The sequence below is a fragment of the Pomacea canaliculata genome, linkage group LG7, assembly GCF_003073045.1.
Source record: "Pomacea canaliculata isolate SZHN2017 linkage group LG7, ASM307304v1, whole genome shotgun sequence".
NCBI lineage: Eukaryota > Metazoa > Mollusca > Gastropoda > Architaenioglossa > Ampullariidae > Pomacea > Pomacea canaliculata.
The window spans coordinates 12428001-12442376 of NC_037596.1; the positions used below are offsets into that span (position 1 = coordinate 12428001).

At 35.4% G+C, this 14376-nt stretch overlaps 1 protein-coding gene across 1 annotated transcript; it reads right to left on the minus strand.

The window, feature by feature from the left end:
- Positions 1 to 8984: 8984 nt before the first annotated feature.
- LOC112568568 lies at positions 8985 to 13357 on the minus strand. Its single transcript, XM_025245899.1, has 5 exons — positions 13354 to 13357; positions 11783 to 12091; positions 10357 to 10644; positions 9750 to 9923; positions 8985 to 9073 (listed from the first exon to the last, which is right to left on the minus strand). Exons 1-5 carry the CDS (start codon positions 13355 to 13357, stop codon positions 9033 to 9035), a joined length of 816 nt encoding a protein of 271 aa, XP_025101684.1. The 3' UTR covers positions 8985 to 9032.
- Positions 13358 to 14376: the final 1019 nt, after the last annotated feature.

The following is a 14376-nucleotide window of genomic DNA, read 5'->3' on the forward strand; positions in this document are numbered from 1 at the left end:
GCATTTAAGTCGCTTAATGTAATCAAACTAACAAAAGCTATAAAAAAAAATGAATGGAATCCACATAAATTAAAAAAAAAAATTGATGAAAATGCCTGTTTCTTGCAATTTCATTTTTTTACCTCTGCCTTGCTGGCATATCTAGACCCCCCGTCCATCTCGCAAATATCAGTATTAAGAACATATCTAGTTGACACCTTGCTTACAGTAAAGCCAAAGTTTAAAATTTTTTCTTTATTTATTTCTATACATACATTTTAAACAAATGTTGTATCTGTACTGCAATATTCTAATGAAATGTTCTAGCTGGCGGATGGTGTTTTTGAATCTGTAAGAAGATATGTATCATAGTACAAGTAGTAAAATTAAGTCTAATACGTCTCTCTTCAAGTTTCCAGTTCATCCAGATAGAACAAGATGTTCACTGATAAGCATTTATACATTTGTGTAATGTATAACTTTGTTTCTAGAAAGGATTTCAACATGTTTACAATTTCAAGATATATGATGAATATTTTCTTCTAGCCAAGTGTATTTTTGATACTTAATTTCTTAATTTAATTTTACTACCTATATAGTCTTTAACCTGTTTTGAAATGGTCATAAACATTATCTTTTAGTCCCATATAAAAAAAGAATTATTTGTGTCGTCAGTATTTTAGGTAACACTCTCATTTGAAGCCTTTTTAAAAAAATATTCTTTACATTATCCATTGTTTTGAATATAACATGCCAAGTAGTTTAATTGTTCATCCCAATCTAAACAATGGTCAGGTATTTTTGTGTTAGATATCATTCTGTCATGGTATAACCATGTGCCTTTCTGGGTGAATCAAATTATTTTACGAATTTTGTTGGTATCAAAAGTAAGAAAAGATAATTCGATTTTATTCACTCTATTTCAATTTATCTATGTCTCTATGGCCTTTATTCAACCATTCAGAAACAAAATTGTTAACATATTTATTTTTAGCAGCTTGATATGCTAAAAGTGCTTGTCTTTCATCAATTAAGTGATAAATTGAGTGTATGTATATATATGTTTAACACTCAGCACATTTATAATATTGGCTTTTTAAATATTAATTATTATATTACAAAAAACAGGCTCGAACCTAATTTCTTATTTTTTTCCCACACTACGCTTTCTCCTAATATCGTTTGCACTTTTAATAATATGTCCAGAAGCTATTTCACTTACTTTAAAAGAGGCAAACTGCAGGGCAACTTTTGTCTCAATAATCTCTCATTTAATGTGTGAACATGAGATTTTTTTCGGTTGTGGTTGGTTTTCTTTTTTTTCGGTAATCTTGATAGTCTTACGGATATTTATCCAAATAAATTTAACTTCTTTATAAATTCTTCAAAATGCAGGCTGTCGTCTTCCAAAGTTACCGATGTATCACCAGCATATTGTACTAGTATACTTTCAGAGTTGTGGATTTTTGTACCTTTTATTTACATATTATTCTTGATAATAATACTTCTTATTTACGTATTATTCTTGATCATAATGGAAATAATTTATACGCATAAAATAAATAAGGCAAATTAGGATCCCCTGCCTACATCCTCTTTTGAGGATCTATGCTGACAAGGGGACATTCACTGACACAATTAAGTTGATATTTGTTTTAGAGGTGGCAATCCATTTACACATTTTTTGTGCTGATTTGTGATATATTAATTAAGATTGTTTATCATGTTGTTACAACACTGACATTCAATTCAACATTGTGCTTTACTAGTCAAATGTGTTTTTTGATACTTAATTTTTTACTGTAATGTTCACTGCCTGTGTAGTCTTTACCCTGTAGTTTACTAAGTGGGTTCATGTATAGAAGCACAAGTATATTTTATTTCAGACAGTTCGCTGCTATTTAGAATGCATATATATATATATCAAAAGATATTTATCATTAAGTATACATTTCTAGAGTAGCTGTCATATGCTTTATATATATATATACAAATATTAAAGCACTCGTCTGAAAAGGACGTTTCATAATTCGCTTGCTGCTCGCTTTGTTTAGGAGTCCCAAAGTTTAATGCCTCCCTGTTTGTGTTTGTTTTCATTCAGTAAACAGGCAATAAAAAACTTTACTTGGACAAAGTATTTATTTTGCTTACTCTCATGACGTTAATAAAGGAAATCTTTGTCGCCTTGTCTTACTACTGATAATAAAACTCTCCAGTTCTACTAGGAAGTGGCAGAAAAACACCAAAACAAGAAATTGCATTCGCTGCGACATCAGCTTTATTACAGGTAGACAACAACATTTAAGCTGGTCTTAAGAACATAAAATTATGGATTTTAGCAGTAGTAAGAATAAAAGTCCATTTTTCTACATCTAGAAACAATCAGGATCAGAGGGAGACGGGAGGCATATCCTAACTTTAATATTTTACATTGTTACAAACAGGACTCACTAAAGGATTCTGTACTTTTCACAGTTTAAATCATCGCATTCTCTTATCATAACCTAATACAGAAGATAACATTGATGCCTTTAGGCTGTATCTGTGTGGAATCTGATCCTGTTTAGTGTTTGTCAGTCGCATATGATCGTTACCTTAAAAGACAAAGGTGAAAAACAGCAAAATATTTTGCGGGGTGTTTTTCGCTATGTAGTCCTCTTTTGCGTTTATAATCTTCATCGTACACTAATCCTTCATTTACTATTTGTTTGGTCTATATCTCTTCTGTTTATAGTCTTGGGGTGGGGGAATGATGATGGTGACTTTGATGTATTCAGTTTGGTTGTTCCGGTGTCGATGTTTCCAGTGGAGGAACTCGTGGTTGTAAAAACTCTGTCTGCGTCTATCAGTCCAACACCAATTCCTGTTCCACGAATAAAAAAAATAATTTGTCTATGTAGAAGGTAGTTTTCTCAATCATAATTACAATGAAACCAAAAAGTTAAAGCAACAAGCACAAAATATCAGAGGTTTGATGGTGACTAAAAGTGGTTAGATGAATGCATGAAAGAGAAAGTGGGAATGCGATAGAGCCAGTGAGGACATCCCATCTTCTACTGCTTGTGATATATTGGATGGCTTCCACAATAACTCATACAGGTCTAACTTATTACTAAATGTACAGTGATATTTTTTTTACATTATACATAGACCTCACAATCTTCAAAAAATGTAAAGAAGGTATTTTTTCCCATTTACATACACATATAATATTTTGCTCACAAGATGATTGTGTCTAACACTACTTCAGTACAGATGACTTCTTGCACTCCAAATATAAGAATTTTTTTCAGATGTAATTTTTTTAAGGATCTGCATTTACTGATCATGACTGAATGTAAATCTTTCCAGAAAATGCTAACAAACTGACATTGACATAGCATATTTATAAAACACACAACACATTTGGGGTAACTAAAAATCTTTCTTAACACTCAGAAAAGAAACCTGGAAGTTGGTAAAATTCTATGAAGAATCCTTAATTAAAACCATTCTAATTAATTGTGTGTTGAAATCTTTTGTTAAATACAAATTTCCATAATTCTTTAAAGCTAAAAATCTATTTCCTAATTCCACTGGGCAAGGAGTCTTCTTAAGCTCTTGAAATGTTTATAATCTGTCAGTTTTTTGGAATTGGTTTATTGCATTAGGTACAGCGATTTCAAATCCCAGGTTGTCTGTGACACGGAGCTCACAGACCCCTTCAACGTCAGTACCGGGGTGAAGCAGGGCTGCATTCTGTCTCCGTTCCTCTTCATCCTGGCCATGGACTGGATCATGAAGACTTCCACCGAATGTGAGAGGAGAAGGATCAGATGGACCATGACTATGACAACAACAACAGCGCTGGAAGACTTGGACTTTGCTGATGACATTGCCCTGCTGTCACACCGCCACCAGGACATGCAGGAAAAAACAAATGCCTTCTCAGAAACAGCTGGAAACCTTGGCTTGAAGGTCAGCACAAAGAAAACGAAAAGTATGAGAGTGAACGCCAGAGTCCAAGACGGCATCAAACTAAATGGAGAAGAGATTGAGGAAATTGACAGTTTCTCCTATCTTGGGTCCAAAATGTCAAACACCGGGGATGTGGAGGTGGAGGTTTGAGTCCGACTGGCGAAAGCCAGCCAGGCCTTCGCCTCACTCAGGAGCACATGGAAGGCAAAAAACATCAGCCAGAAGATCAAACTGAGAATCTTCCAGTCAACTGTGATCAGCGCCCTCATTTACGGATCAGAATCTTGGAAGATGACCAAAACCATCAGTAACAGACGACGTCTTCCAAAACAGATGCCTCAGGCGCATACTTAACATCTTTTGGCCAAACACCATCACCAACGAAGAACTCCACCGAAGAAGTGAAACCGAGTCCATCACCACGCAGGTTCAACGAAGGCGTTGGCGATGGATTGGACATGTGCTCCGCCAGCAGACAGCAGACCTCTCCACAGTCGCCCTACGATGGACTCCAGACGGCCGAAGAAAACGAGGCTGCCCAAAGGAAACTTGGAGAAGAACAGTGGAAAGGGAGATGAAGGGAAAGGGCTGGACATGGGGTCACCTAGAGCGGGTTTCAGCCGATCGACATCGGTGGCGGACTCTGGTTGAGGCCTTATGTGCATCCTGATGCACGAAGAGGAATAGATAGATAGATTAAGAACTAAATACTGTATAAAGTAGCCATTTTTATGATAAATTGCATACATTTCTCTTTCCTTCCTTAAGTAGTTTTGGGAACGCATTGTATGTTTAACCAGAAAGTGGTTAAATATGAATATATTATACGCTTTACTTTTCCTGTTAATATGAGTGATGCTTCTCCTTTAAAATAATCTGTTAATTAGAGGAATTTAATAACACTTGTGCTATGTCTTGTGCAGCCAGTCCTATGCAAGAGAAAGTTGGTCTCTCTTCCGATTCTTGCAGGAAGCTAGATAAGGTTTATTGTGACCAATGTTGTTAAAAGTCGACTAACGTCTAAGTAGTCTCATTATGGTGGATCTGACCACGACCAATCAAAATACGACAAACAGCACTCAGGAGGCTGGGTGTGGACGAGATTAAGCCTTGTCCGGTAATTCTTCTGTAGGGCTCATCCTGTCTAAGACCTACTAATCCTATCTGCAGGAATTAAGTGTATGCTTACCAAGAACATCGAGGCTTTGGCATCAGGATTAGAAGTCTCGATCTCTGCAGAAAATTACAGCAAAGTTGTCATCATTTAATTCTGACATTACAAGCCTCACTAACGTCAACAAAGCAATTTGGAATGTTCCAAGATATTCTAATATTATATGTATGTTCATTTCTATATTCCACCGTTTTATTTTCAAAGGCCACTGCTAAATATTAATGAAAAGAAGAAAGGTCCTTCACAATTTTGTGTAAAGTTGTACGAGTAGCAAATATACCACCAGGATGTAAAAATATTTTGTTCCACAACCCTAGTGTACCCTCCACACACTCACCACCTGAGGGCAAGAGACAAACTTAGCTACCCTCAGATTCTCGTGAGTTCTCATTATCCCCTTGTTGACTTTCTCTCGACTACCATAACGTTTTGATGAACTGTTTATTTTTACAGCTAATTGTTGAGCCAACGGTGTAAAATGTAATATCACCTCCACAAGAAAGAAATTTTGTTACAGCTACATAAACCAAACAATTCATTCGCGATTAATAAATAAATAAGTTTTCTTCTTTTTCTTACCTGTGGATTGCCTTTCATCAGCTCATGATCATGAAACACATAGCCAGACCTACTTTTCCTCCGTTGGTGTTCTCAAGAATAAGAAAAAAAAGAAAAAAAGTTTTATTAGAGAAACAATTTAAGAAAAAATTTGAAAAGGGACATAGTAACTTATCTCGTTATTTTTTTATTTCTTCCTTTCACTCTATTTTCTCTGTCCACATCTGCATTGTTTCTCTTTCCTTTTCTTTCTACCATTATCCTTCCCATGCTGAATACGTGTTGACCCTTTGAATGCAATTGTCCATGTTTCCTACTTGTCTACTGCTCTACTCTAATCTTGTTTCTGTTCTAGAGTCGATGGTGGACTTCGACAAACAGGTGTCAATTCTTAATTCTATTTATAGAGCAGTCTAATAGCATTTCAACTACAGGATATCCTCTTGCATTGCATGCATAACAATAATTTATTTTTATCGAAGTAATCATCTGCTTCTGTTATTGATGATTACATAAAACTAAATGCGGCTACAAAAATATGTAGTATATCTGCTTTTTAGAAAGAAATAGCACTGAAATGTAAGTAGATATATGTGTATGTGTGTATGTGCACAGAGGCCTAAATAAAAGAATAAATAATTATAAAAAAAGTTCTTGAGTAATGTAACTAAACTGACCTATAATAGAAATAACATTTCTCGACATTCATTATTTTGCTGAAAATAAAAACAAGAGGTTAACTTCAACTCTAATTCACAATCAGTTGTCTTGCCATAAAAGGAGGTAATTGAAGTGTTTACAAGAAAGATTAGTACAGTTTTACTGTCCAGCAATGGAGTTCTGATGTTGTCTCATAATTCTATCTTCCACTTTGCCTCGTGAGGGTATCATCCAGCCACAGGAAGCTAATATAACCTCTGATACTTGTAGCCAGGATAGTTCATTGCTTTGATTTCCTATACAAGTCTGCAAAGCTATTGCTCATCTGATTAGGAAGGATCCGAATACATTTAAGTCGAATTTAGTGAATGTTTAGGCGATTATAGAGGAATAATGTTGGTCGCAAGTGTGACTGTAAGACTTACCAAGTCTTATCAGAGACAAACAGATCTTACACGAACTTGAAGTAGGATGAAGCTTACCATAGGCATTGCGGCTATGACTGCGGTTTGTGGTTGAACAGCTGGAGTATAGACATCTATGAAAGATTTAGCAATCACATCTGTTACCATCTAATTAGAATACACCAAAAGAGCTCTAATATCATTCTTCTGGAATACCATGAAGTTCTTAGTTTTGGCCATCTTGATCATAAACCGATGAATGGTAACGTTTGAAGGAAACGGAACAGCTAACTGGGATTTAATAGATTTTTGTATTAGATAATTTTATCATCAAAAAAGACATTATATGACTTATTTTGCTGGCCTAAATGATCTTTTTTAATCATTTATGTAAAAGATACATGGCATACTGGCCCTGACTTCTTGTGAAGTGTCCTCGACACTCAGCTAAGAAAACTGACTCCAGGATCATTAATTCATTCATGAAAAAGGCATGCACGTCCAGATGGAAATAAATACAATCAGTCCACTGTTAAAGCTTAGAAGGTTCGGTCCTTGTCCTACCTTGACTTGTGCTCGCACTCAACCTGCACTCCTGTCAGTGGAAGAGAAAGGGAGAAATGCATGTGTACATGATCTTTATGTTCTTAACAAGGCTCCTGGTGTATCATTGGTTTGGGATACGATCCTAATTTTGACCAAATAATAATAATAAAGAAGTCACTGATTTTATATGTATATTTTACCAGGTAACAAGAATTAATAAAGTAACTTTTTGTTTCTATTTTAAAATTAGAAAGTGTAATTAATTTAACAAACATTAAATGTAATGCTAAAGGAATACAAATAAACAAAGAAAGTAATATAATACAATCACCACTTTTATGAAGATCATTATCTTTCTCCTGTATTATCTTTCTCCTGTATTTTGACTGGATCCTTCGCTTCTCTTAACAAACACATTGACAATAATAGTTATTTTCCGGACATGATTTTTTTGGTGTGCAATCGCTAAGAAACTAATTGCTTTGCAGATTCTTAGGCTCCTTTCCCACTTCTAAAATAAATTTACTTCCTTTTCACGAGACAGATGAATTTCTCAGGATAGGTTTCTGTAGTAAGTTTGCAATTGCGATTATTTTTAGTTATATAATTGCAAGACACATTGGTGTTTATTTACCTCAGCCTTTTAAAAAATCCCAGAAGTAATGTTTTTATCTATGTCTGAATTAATAAAAATAATATTAAATATTTAAAATAGGCCAGTCTCCAGAGCAGAATTTTTGTGTAATACACTGGCAAACGAAGAAAAATATAATAAAATGTAGAGAGGTATAGAAAACATGCAGAAAAACCCAAGAGAAGCATGCAGGATTGGGCAGGGCTAGACAGATTGACAGTAAGAGAACAGCAGCAACACTCATTATGTAGGTAACTGATGAAATCGCAAGCACATGAACAAAATTTTAATAGAACACAGAATGTATTGCAGCTGATATAACTCGTGCTTAATGTGTCGTGAATTCAACATGCAGAACACTTGCTTAGCTTTATTGAAGGATGCATATAGAAAGGAAAGAAAACAATAAGTGCTCAAAAAAATCTTGTGCAGTCATGTGAAGTATCAATAAAAATACTGATAAATACATACCAAACTGTTACTTCTGACTACATATTACAAGGTTCAACGAAGGTACAAGGATATGTTTTTTTCCAAATATATCCTATAAAGTTAACTTCTAAAATACAATTTGTTGATCCATCAAATGAAATGGAAATGATCAATTTTATGTTTAAAAAGAAATGAGTGCAATAGGCTTTGAAAGAAAGCTCCAAACTTTGTAGCATTATATATGAAGACAGGTTCCAAATTTTTGTCATGATATTTATTAGAATTAATGTCCAGACTGAAATATCTCTTTCTCTAATGAAATATTATCACAGCATGTGGTCATAAACACAATATGCAGCAAAAGTAAAACAATCCTTATAAGCAAGCATGTAAGCCGATATATCAATGTTCTTGCATTCAAAACTCTTACAAAGCTCACAATCTTTGCAGAAACACACATGGATTCAGGCAGCTCACCTAATCACACAAACAACTGCATGCGTGAACTGCTCAGAACACAAGATGTGCATGACCAACAGGTAGGTAGCTGGAAGAAGGGACTTGTGTTTCAAGACTGAAATGTGTTTATTTACAAGCACACTCTAAACTTACAGTAGAGTAAACACTTGTTGCATGCGGCCTGTTGTTTCCAGATTTTCAGCATCGAGAAAAACACTCGGTCACGTGGTTATGACGACACGCGCCGATTCGCGCAACGTAATCGCGAAACTAATTAAGACATTCGTGTCAACGCGAGATTTCAGTTTGTTCTGAAGTGAACTAAACTATTGACATCTGTTTTTTATTACATACATTAAAACTTCAAACACGCAATACAAACTGAACACTCGCATAATTTTATTTCGCAGCTAACTACAAATAATTATGAAGACCTTACACTACTTTCAACACAAAGGAAGATGCTCAAAAACTGCAACACAGTATGACTAGGTATGCTTTCTCGGTATATTTTCTTTTTTAAAAATACAGCGACTGGAAGACCCGGGATAAAATATGAAATTATACAATGAAATGATAAAGGGCATTCAATGGTTCTCGGAGATGATATGCAGGCAACATGCTTGCCACTTGAAATGATTTTCAGGTGACACACGCACGCGCGCGAACACACATGAAAGATGAATCTGCACTATGTCTAGAGACTTCACTGTTCACTGGATGTGCTTCGCGACACCTCCGTTAGGATCTTCCCTAATAATCACCAGATGGTTATAAAAGCTATATAGCGATTGGGTAAGACGTTAGGTGGCTAGAAAGTGTAGAAAAACAGTCTTTAAAAAAATAGAACAAAAGTATAAACGTATTACAAACTTAATGGGAACTATTTTTAAGAAGCATGACACATATAAATAGTAGACCACAATATTGGCTAACATAAACTTACCGTTTTCATGCCCTTTGGTCGTTATTTTAACACGAATGACGACAATGGCAATAACAGCGACAAGCAAGACAGCAAAACACGAGAGGACAATGATTGTTAATACACCGACTGACTCTGCACTTGGGGCTGTCGTCTCAGATACTGATTCCAATCCTTGGGCTGTCGTCTCAGACACTGCAAATTAAAGAATTTTTTTTTCCGTACACAGTCTGTGTATTAGTAAGCATAGCTCAAGTCTTGCAAGTTTGTATGTGACCATGTTAATAATGACTTGTTGTCATAAACAGATGCTTATTGTACAGAGATGCACAGGTACTACTACTGCAAAAATATTCTTTTAGTACCCGTACTTGCACTAATTAAACATTTTATAAGCTTTTTGAAAGATGTAAAAAGTTCTACGTGTAATAAGATTTATACTGAACGAAAAAATTTAAATTTAATATGCATTTTTCAAATAAACAGAAACATTAATTTCAGATTAAAATTATTTATTGAATTTTGTAGTTGGTATACAAAAACAAACGTAAATAAACCGAAAAACACGTTAAAACTATTTTTCTTCTGCTTTCGTTTTATGGTCATAAAAATGAGTTGACATACATACTAGAATATTCAGTGATGTTCACTGTTGTAATGCCAGAACCTATTTCATTGCCAAGAGTTATTTTCCATCTTCCTTGGTAAATGTTTTCTTCCGGATGAAGCGTCAACACCAGATTAGGAGGCTCTCCACTCAGGTTGCATTTCACCTTCGGCATGGATGTATCCTGTGATGGGGTCGGTGTCAGGGAACATTTATTGAATACTGTTGTGTGTGCTTTTACACGAAATGTTACTTTCTCCAATTCTGAGGATACAAGTGTGACAGGACCGTCAACAAACTGAGGAGCACCTGCAAACATCAGGAATAAGAGATATATACACGAAAAAAACAGACTACTGAGTTGGCTTTTAATTAAATAAAATAGAAATTTAAGATAAGGATCACTGAAGTCACATGACAGAGACACGAAGTTAACTCGACAAGAAAATATGTTTGTCCTTGTCTTATCCACGTGTTACTACTTGACTGTGATGAGCGGAGCAAGAGGTGGGGTCACTTAGGGTCAAAGACCTGCAGGTCAATGTGATATTGTGTATCAATGTCGCTACACCACCGGTAGTCGTCTCCTATTCATGTTTGACCTGTTGCTTAGTAACGACTGACCCGATTCCCCTCCATCCCAGTCTATCATAAACATCCACGTGTCGGTGGCCTTATTCCTCCTCTCTGGGCCCTCCTGCCCTCTACCATTACGCACTGGATCCTTTACTTCCTTCACCTTGCCCAGCCCATACATACCCGTATCTAGTTTAAAGTTAGGAGATATTTCTGACGCAAACGTCCACGAATCAAATAATAGAGCTATCATACATAACATCATTTGGGATTCAGCAACAATTTCACTAAAACTATTCAAGTGTATACAACATATCAATGGAACTATTTTCTTTGGGACTCAAGACCTTCAAATTAAAGCAAACGTAAATGTTTTATTTTAAAAAAAGACTAAAAACTGCAATAAACGAATTAATGTAGTAACATCTCGACATTAAAGTATGTATATAAATAAAATAAACTGAAATACTTATTATCAAAACAATTTAAGCCGTCTACTCTTCGATAAATTTGGCTGTCATCTTTTAAGGGTAATTATGTTTTGCATAGCTGTTAGCCAATAATTCTAATGATAAAAAGTGAAAAGTTAAATTGATATAGCCTAATAGTCGAATAGTAAATGTGTATTCTGATATAGGGTCTTCGTTACATACATTTACACCGCAACTTAATTCCATCTTACACTCTCCGTAACTAACACATGCGCGCGCATGTATATAATATAGTTAGAGAGAGCAAGAGAAACTGTAATTTTTAAATAAAATTGCACGAGACATTATACATATATACCGAGAGAATATAGATTTTAAAAGTTTTTGTATCTACCATGTAACCTAATTTATACACATAAACCACACAGCGGTCTACTTACATCTCACAAGAAAGGACACCGATCTATTTCTTTGCGATCCGTTTCCTTCACAACGAACTGTTGGCCAGTCGTCTTGACACCTGACTGACCGGGAAACCTTCAGATGCTCTTCACCACCCTCAGTTTCCATTATGTTTTTGTTCACTTTATTACCAATCTTCATTCCATTGATGTCTAAGAGACTGAAGACAGAAGGAGGATTTCCTCTCTTAAAAGAGCAGCAGACGCTGACTTCCTGACCCTCGTTAATGAGATGAGTACTGTTCACATCGTGTCCGTTTACTTTCAGATTTGTGACTTCGGATGGGTCTGTACATAAGAAAAAGCAAAAATATACATATACACTTCAAGAATAATTTCATATACTAAAAAACGTCTGATAACTATGTCATTTAGAATAGCAATTAACTTTAATATATCTCGCCAGTACAGGTCATGCACTGACTACATTGCCACCCTACGTATCATCATTAAGTAGTCTATTGAGTAGCAATCCTACCTTTATATAACAATTTTTGTTATTGACATGGACGTCATCTAAAGCCTGATGATCAGGCATTACGCCTAAGTTCATAAACATTATCCATGGGTTGTACAAGGATTCATCCTGCCAAGTTATCCACAACGGCAAACTCACTAAACCTTTCCTAATGAAGACCGGTAAGACAGGGTGGCATATTATCACCGACAATCTTCCTGATGATCATAGACTTGATTATGCGCAAGACGACCAAGATAACAACACCGGTATGCAGTGGACCTTCACCGAACAGCTAGAGAACCTGAACAAATAGGGGTGGATAGGACACACCCTGCGCAAACCAGCTGACACCATTGCCAGGCAGGCACTTGACTGGAACCCTCAGGGGAAGAGGAGAGTTGGGAGACAAAGCAGACTTGGAAAAGAACAGTAGAGAGCGAGGCAAAGGATATCTGAACCACCTGGACCCAACTGGAGGGGGACTGCCCTATACCGGGTCCGCTGGCGAGGAGTTGTTGCGCCTCTATGCTCCTCGAGAAGTAAAATGGAATAAACTAAGCTAAACTTGATACATCTGCTAATATCACGTCTTTCATAAATATTGAAATTATAAATAATATATTGAAGCATATAATTTATTTAAAATAGTGCATACATCTACACTGAGGATTTGTAATCACACCATAAAACCACAATATTAATAGTGTATCAGTTTATTACCTTATAAAAATCAAAGTTGTCCTAAACAGTAAAAGAAGTTATATTTATAGTTATAGTAAAATTAAATTATGAAAAACGGCTTTTTGAATTTTTATTTATTTAATTTTTTGATAGACCCTTTCTGAATATTATTTTAACTTTCAATCCCAATACTTCAGAGAAATATTAGAAGATGTAGTTTAAAACCGTTCGTCAGGCATAAATAAATTCTGCTTATGTACAATTAATACTTTCGTTTTGTCAGAAACGAGAGTCGTATACAGCAGTGTAATTTTCAACCTGATACAATTTATTAGCAGGCCTTCGGAGGATTTGTTTTCTAATTGTTCCTTAATTTTAGGCGTGAACGTGTCACAGCTATGCGGATTACCCATGATGGCTCAACTTGTGTTGGTTTCATTTTTCAGGAAATTTGTATGTTGTTTATTTTTTGTTATTTGTGTTGTTGTTGTTGTTGTTGTTGTAGTAGTAGTAGTAGTGGGAGAAGGGCATCAACATCTAGCTTCAAGCAGTCTTAGCAACAATAACGAACAAAAATACAACGCTCGTGATGTTACCTTTGTTAACTCTGGTTACTTACATGTCACATCAATGGGTATATGTAGCACTGTCTGTCTGTGTAGAGTTTTATCCTGAATGTGGAGATATATAGCAGTGATGGACCGAGTGAGCAGCTGTGAAATCTTTATCTCCCAGGTCCTCATGGAGCTGGTGAAGTAGCGATGCTCTGCTACACACAGTGTGTCATTACTGACATTATCATATTTCACAGTGAAGTCCTGAGACTGCGGTGGCCTTACAAAATTGCACAGACGTGATCTGGTGTTATTTTTGCACACTTCAACATAGAGACGTGTTGTGTCTGTAGATACTGAGTTTTCACTAATATTAAGAAGATAACTAATATTTAAAAAACTGCCTTCCTTTTGAGATAATATGTCACCGACGCTCATCTTTCCTCCTGAAAATACAGACATAATCTTGTTTATAAACATATACAGACATATACTGACTAATTTTTACTTATATGTATTTGTGCTTAATAGAAAAAAAATCCAAAGGGCTAGTCTTCGACAAACTCTTATGACACACGACACTAGAAAAACGATTTTATTTTTTAATTTCTTGAAAATCCTTTTTTCTTTCTTTTAGCTTACCATTGTTTACATTTACATATAACTTTTATTGTTAATAAATGAAATGTTTGTAACATATATCTATAAACTGTTATGCGTAGTAAGTATACACCATATACCAGCTCTTTTTTAATACAAAAAGTTGTGTTACTTACTTGAATTACAAGAAGGAAACGCCAGCTTGTGTAAACTAAATAGTATTAGAAAAGAGAAACATTGGAAAGCTGTCTCCATAGCGATACACACCAGGCGGCTGT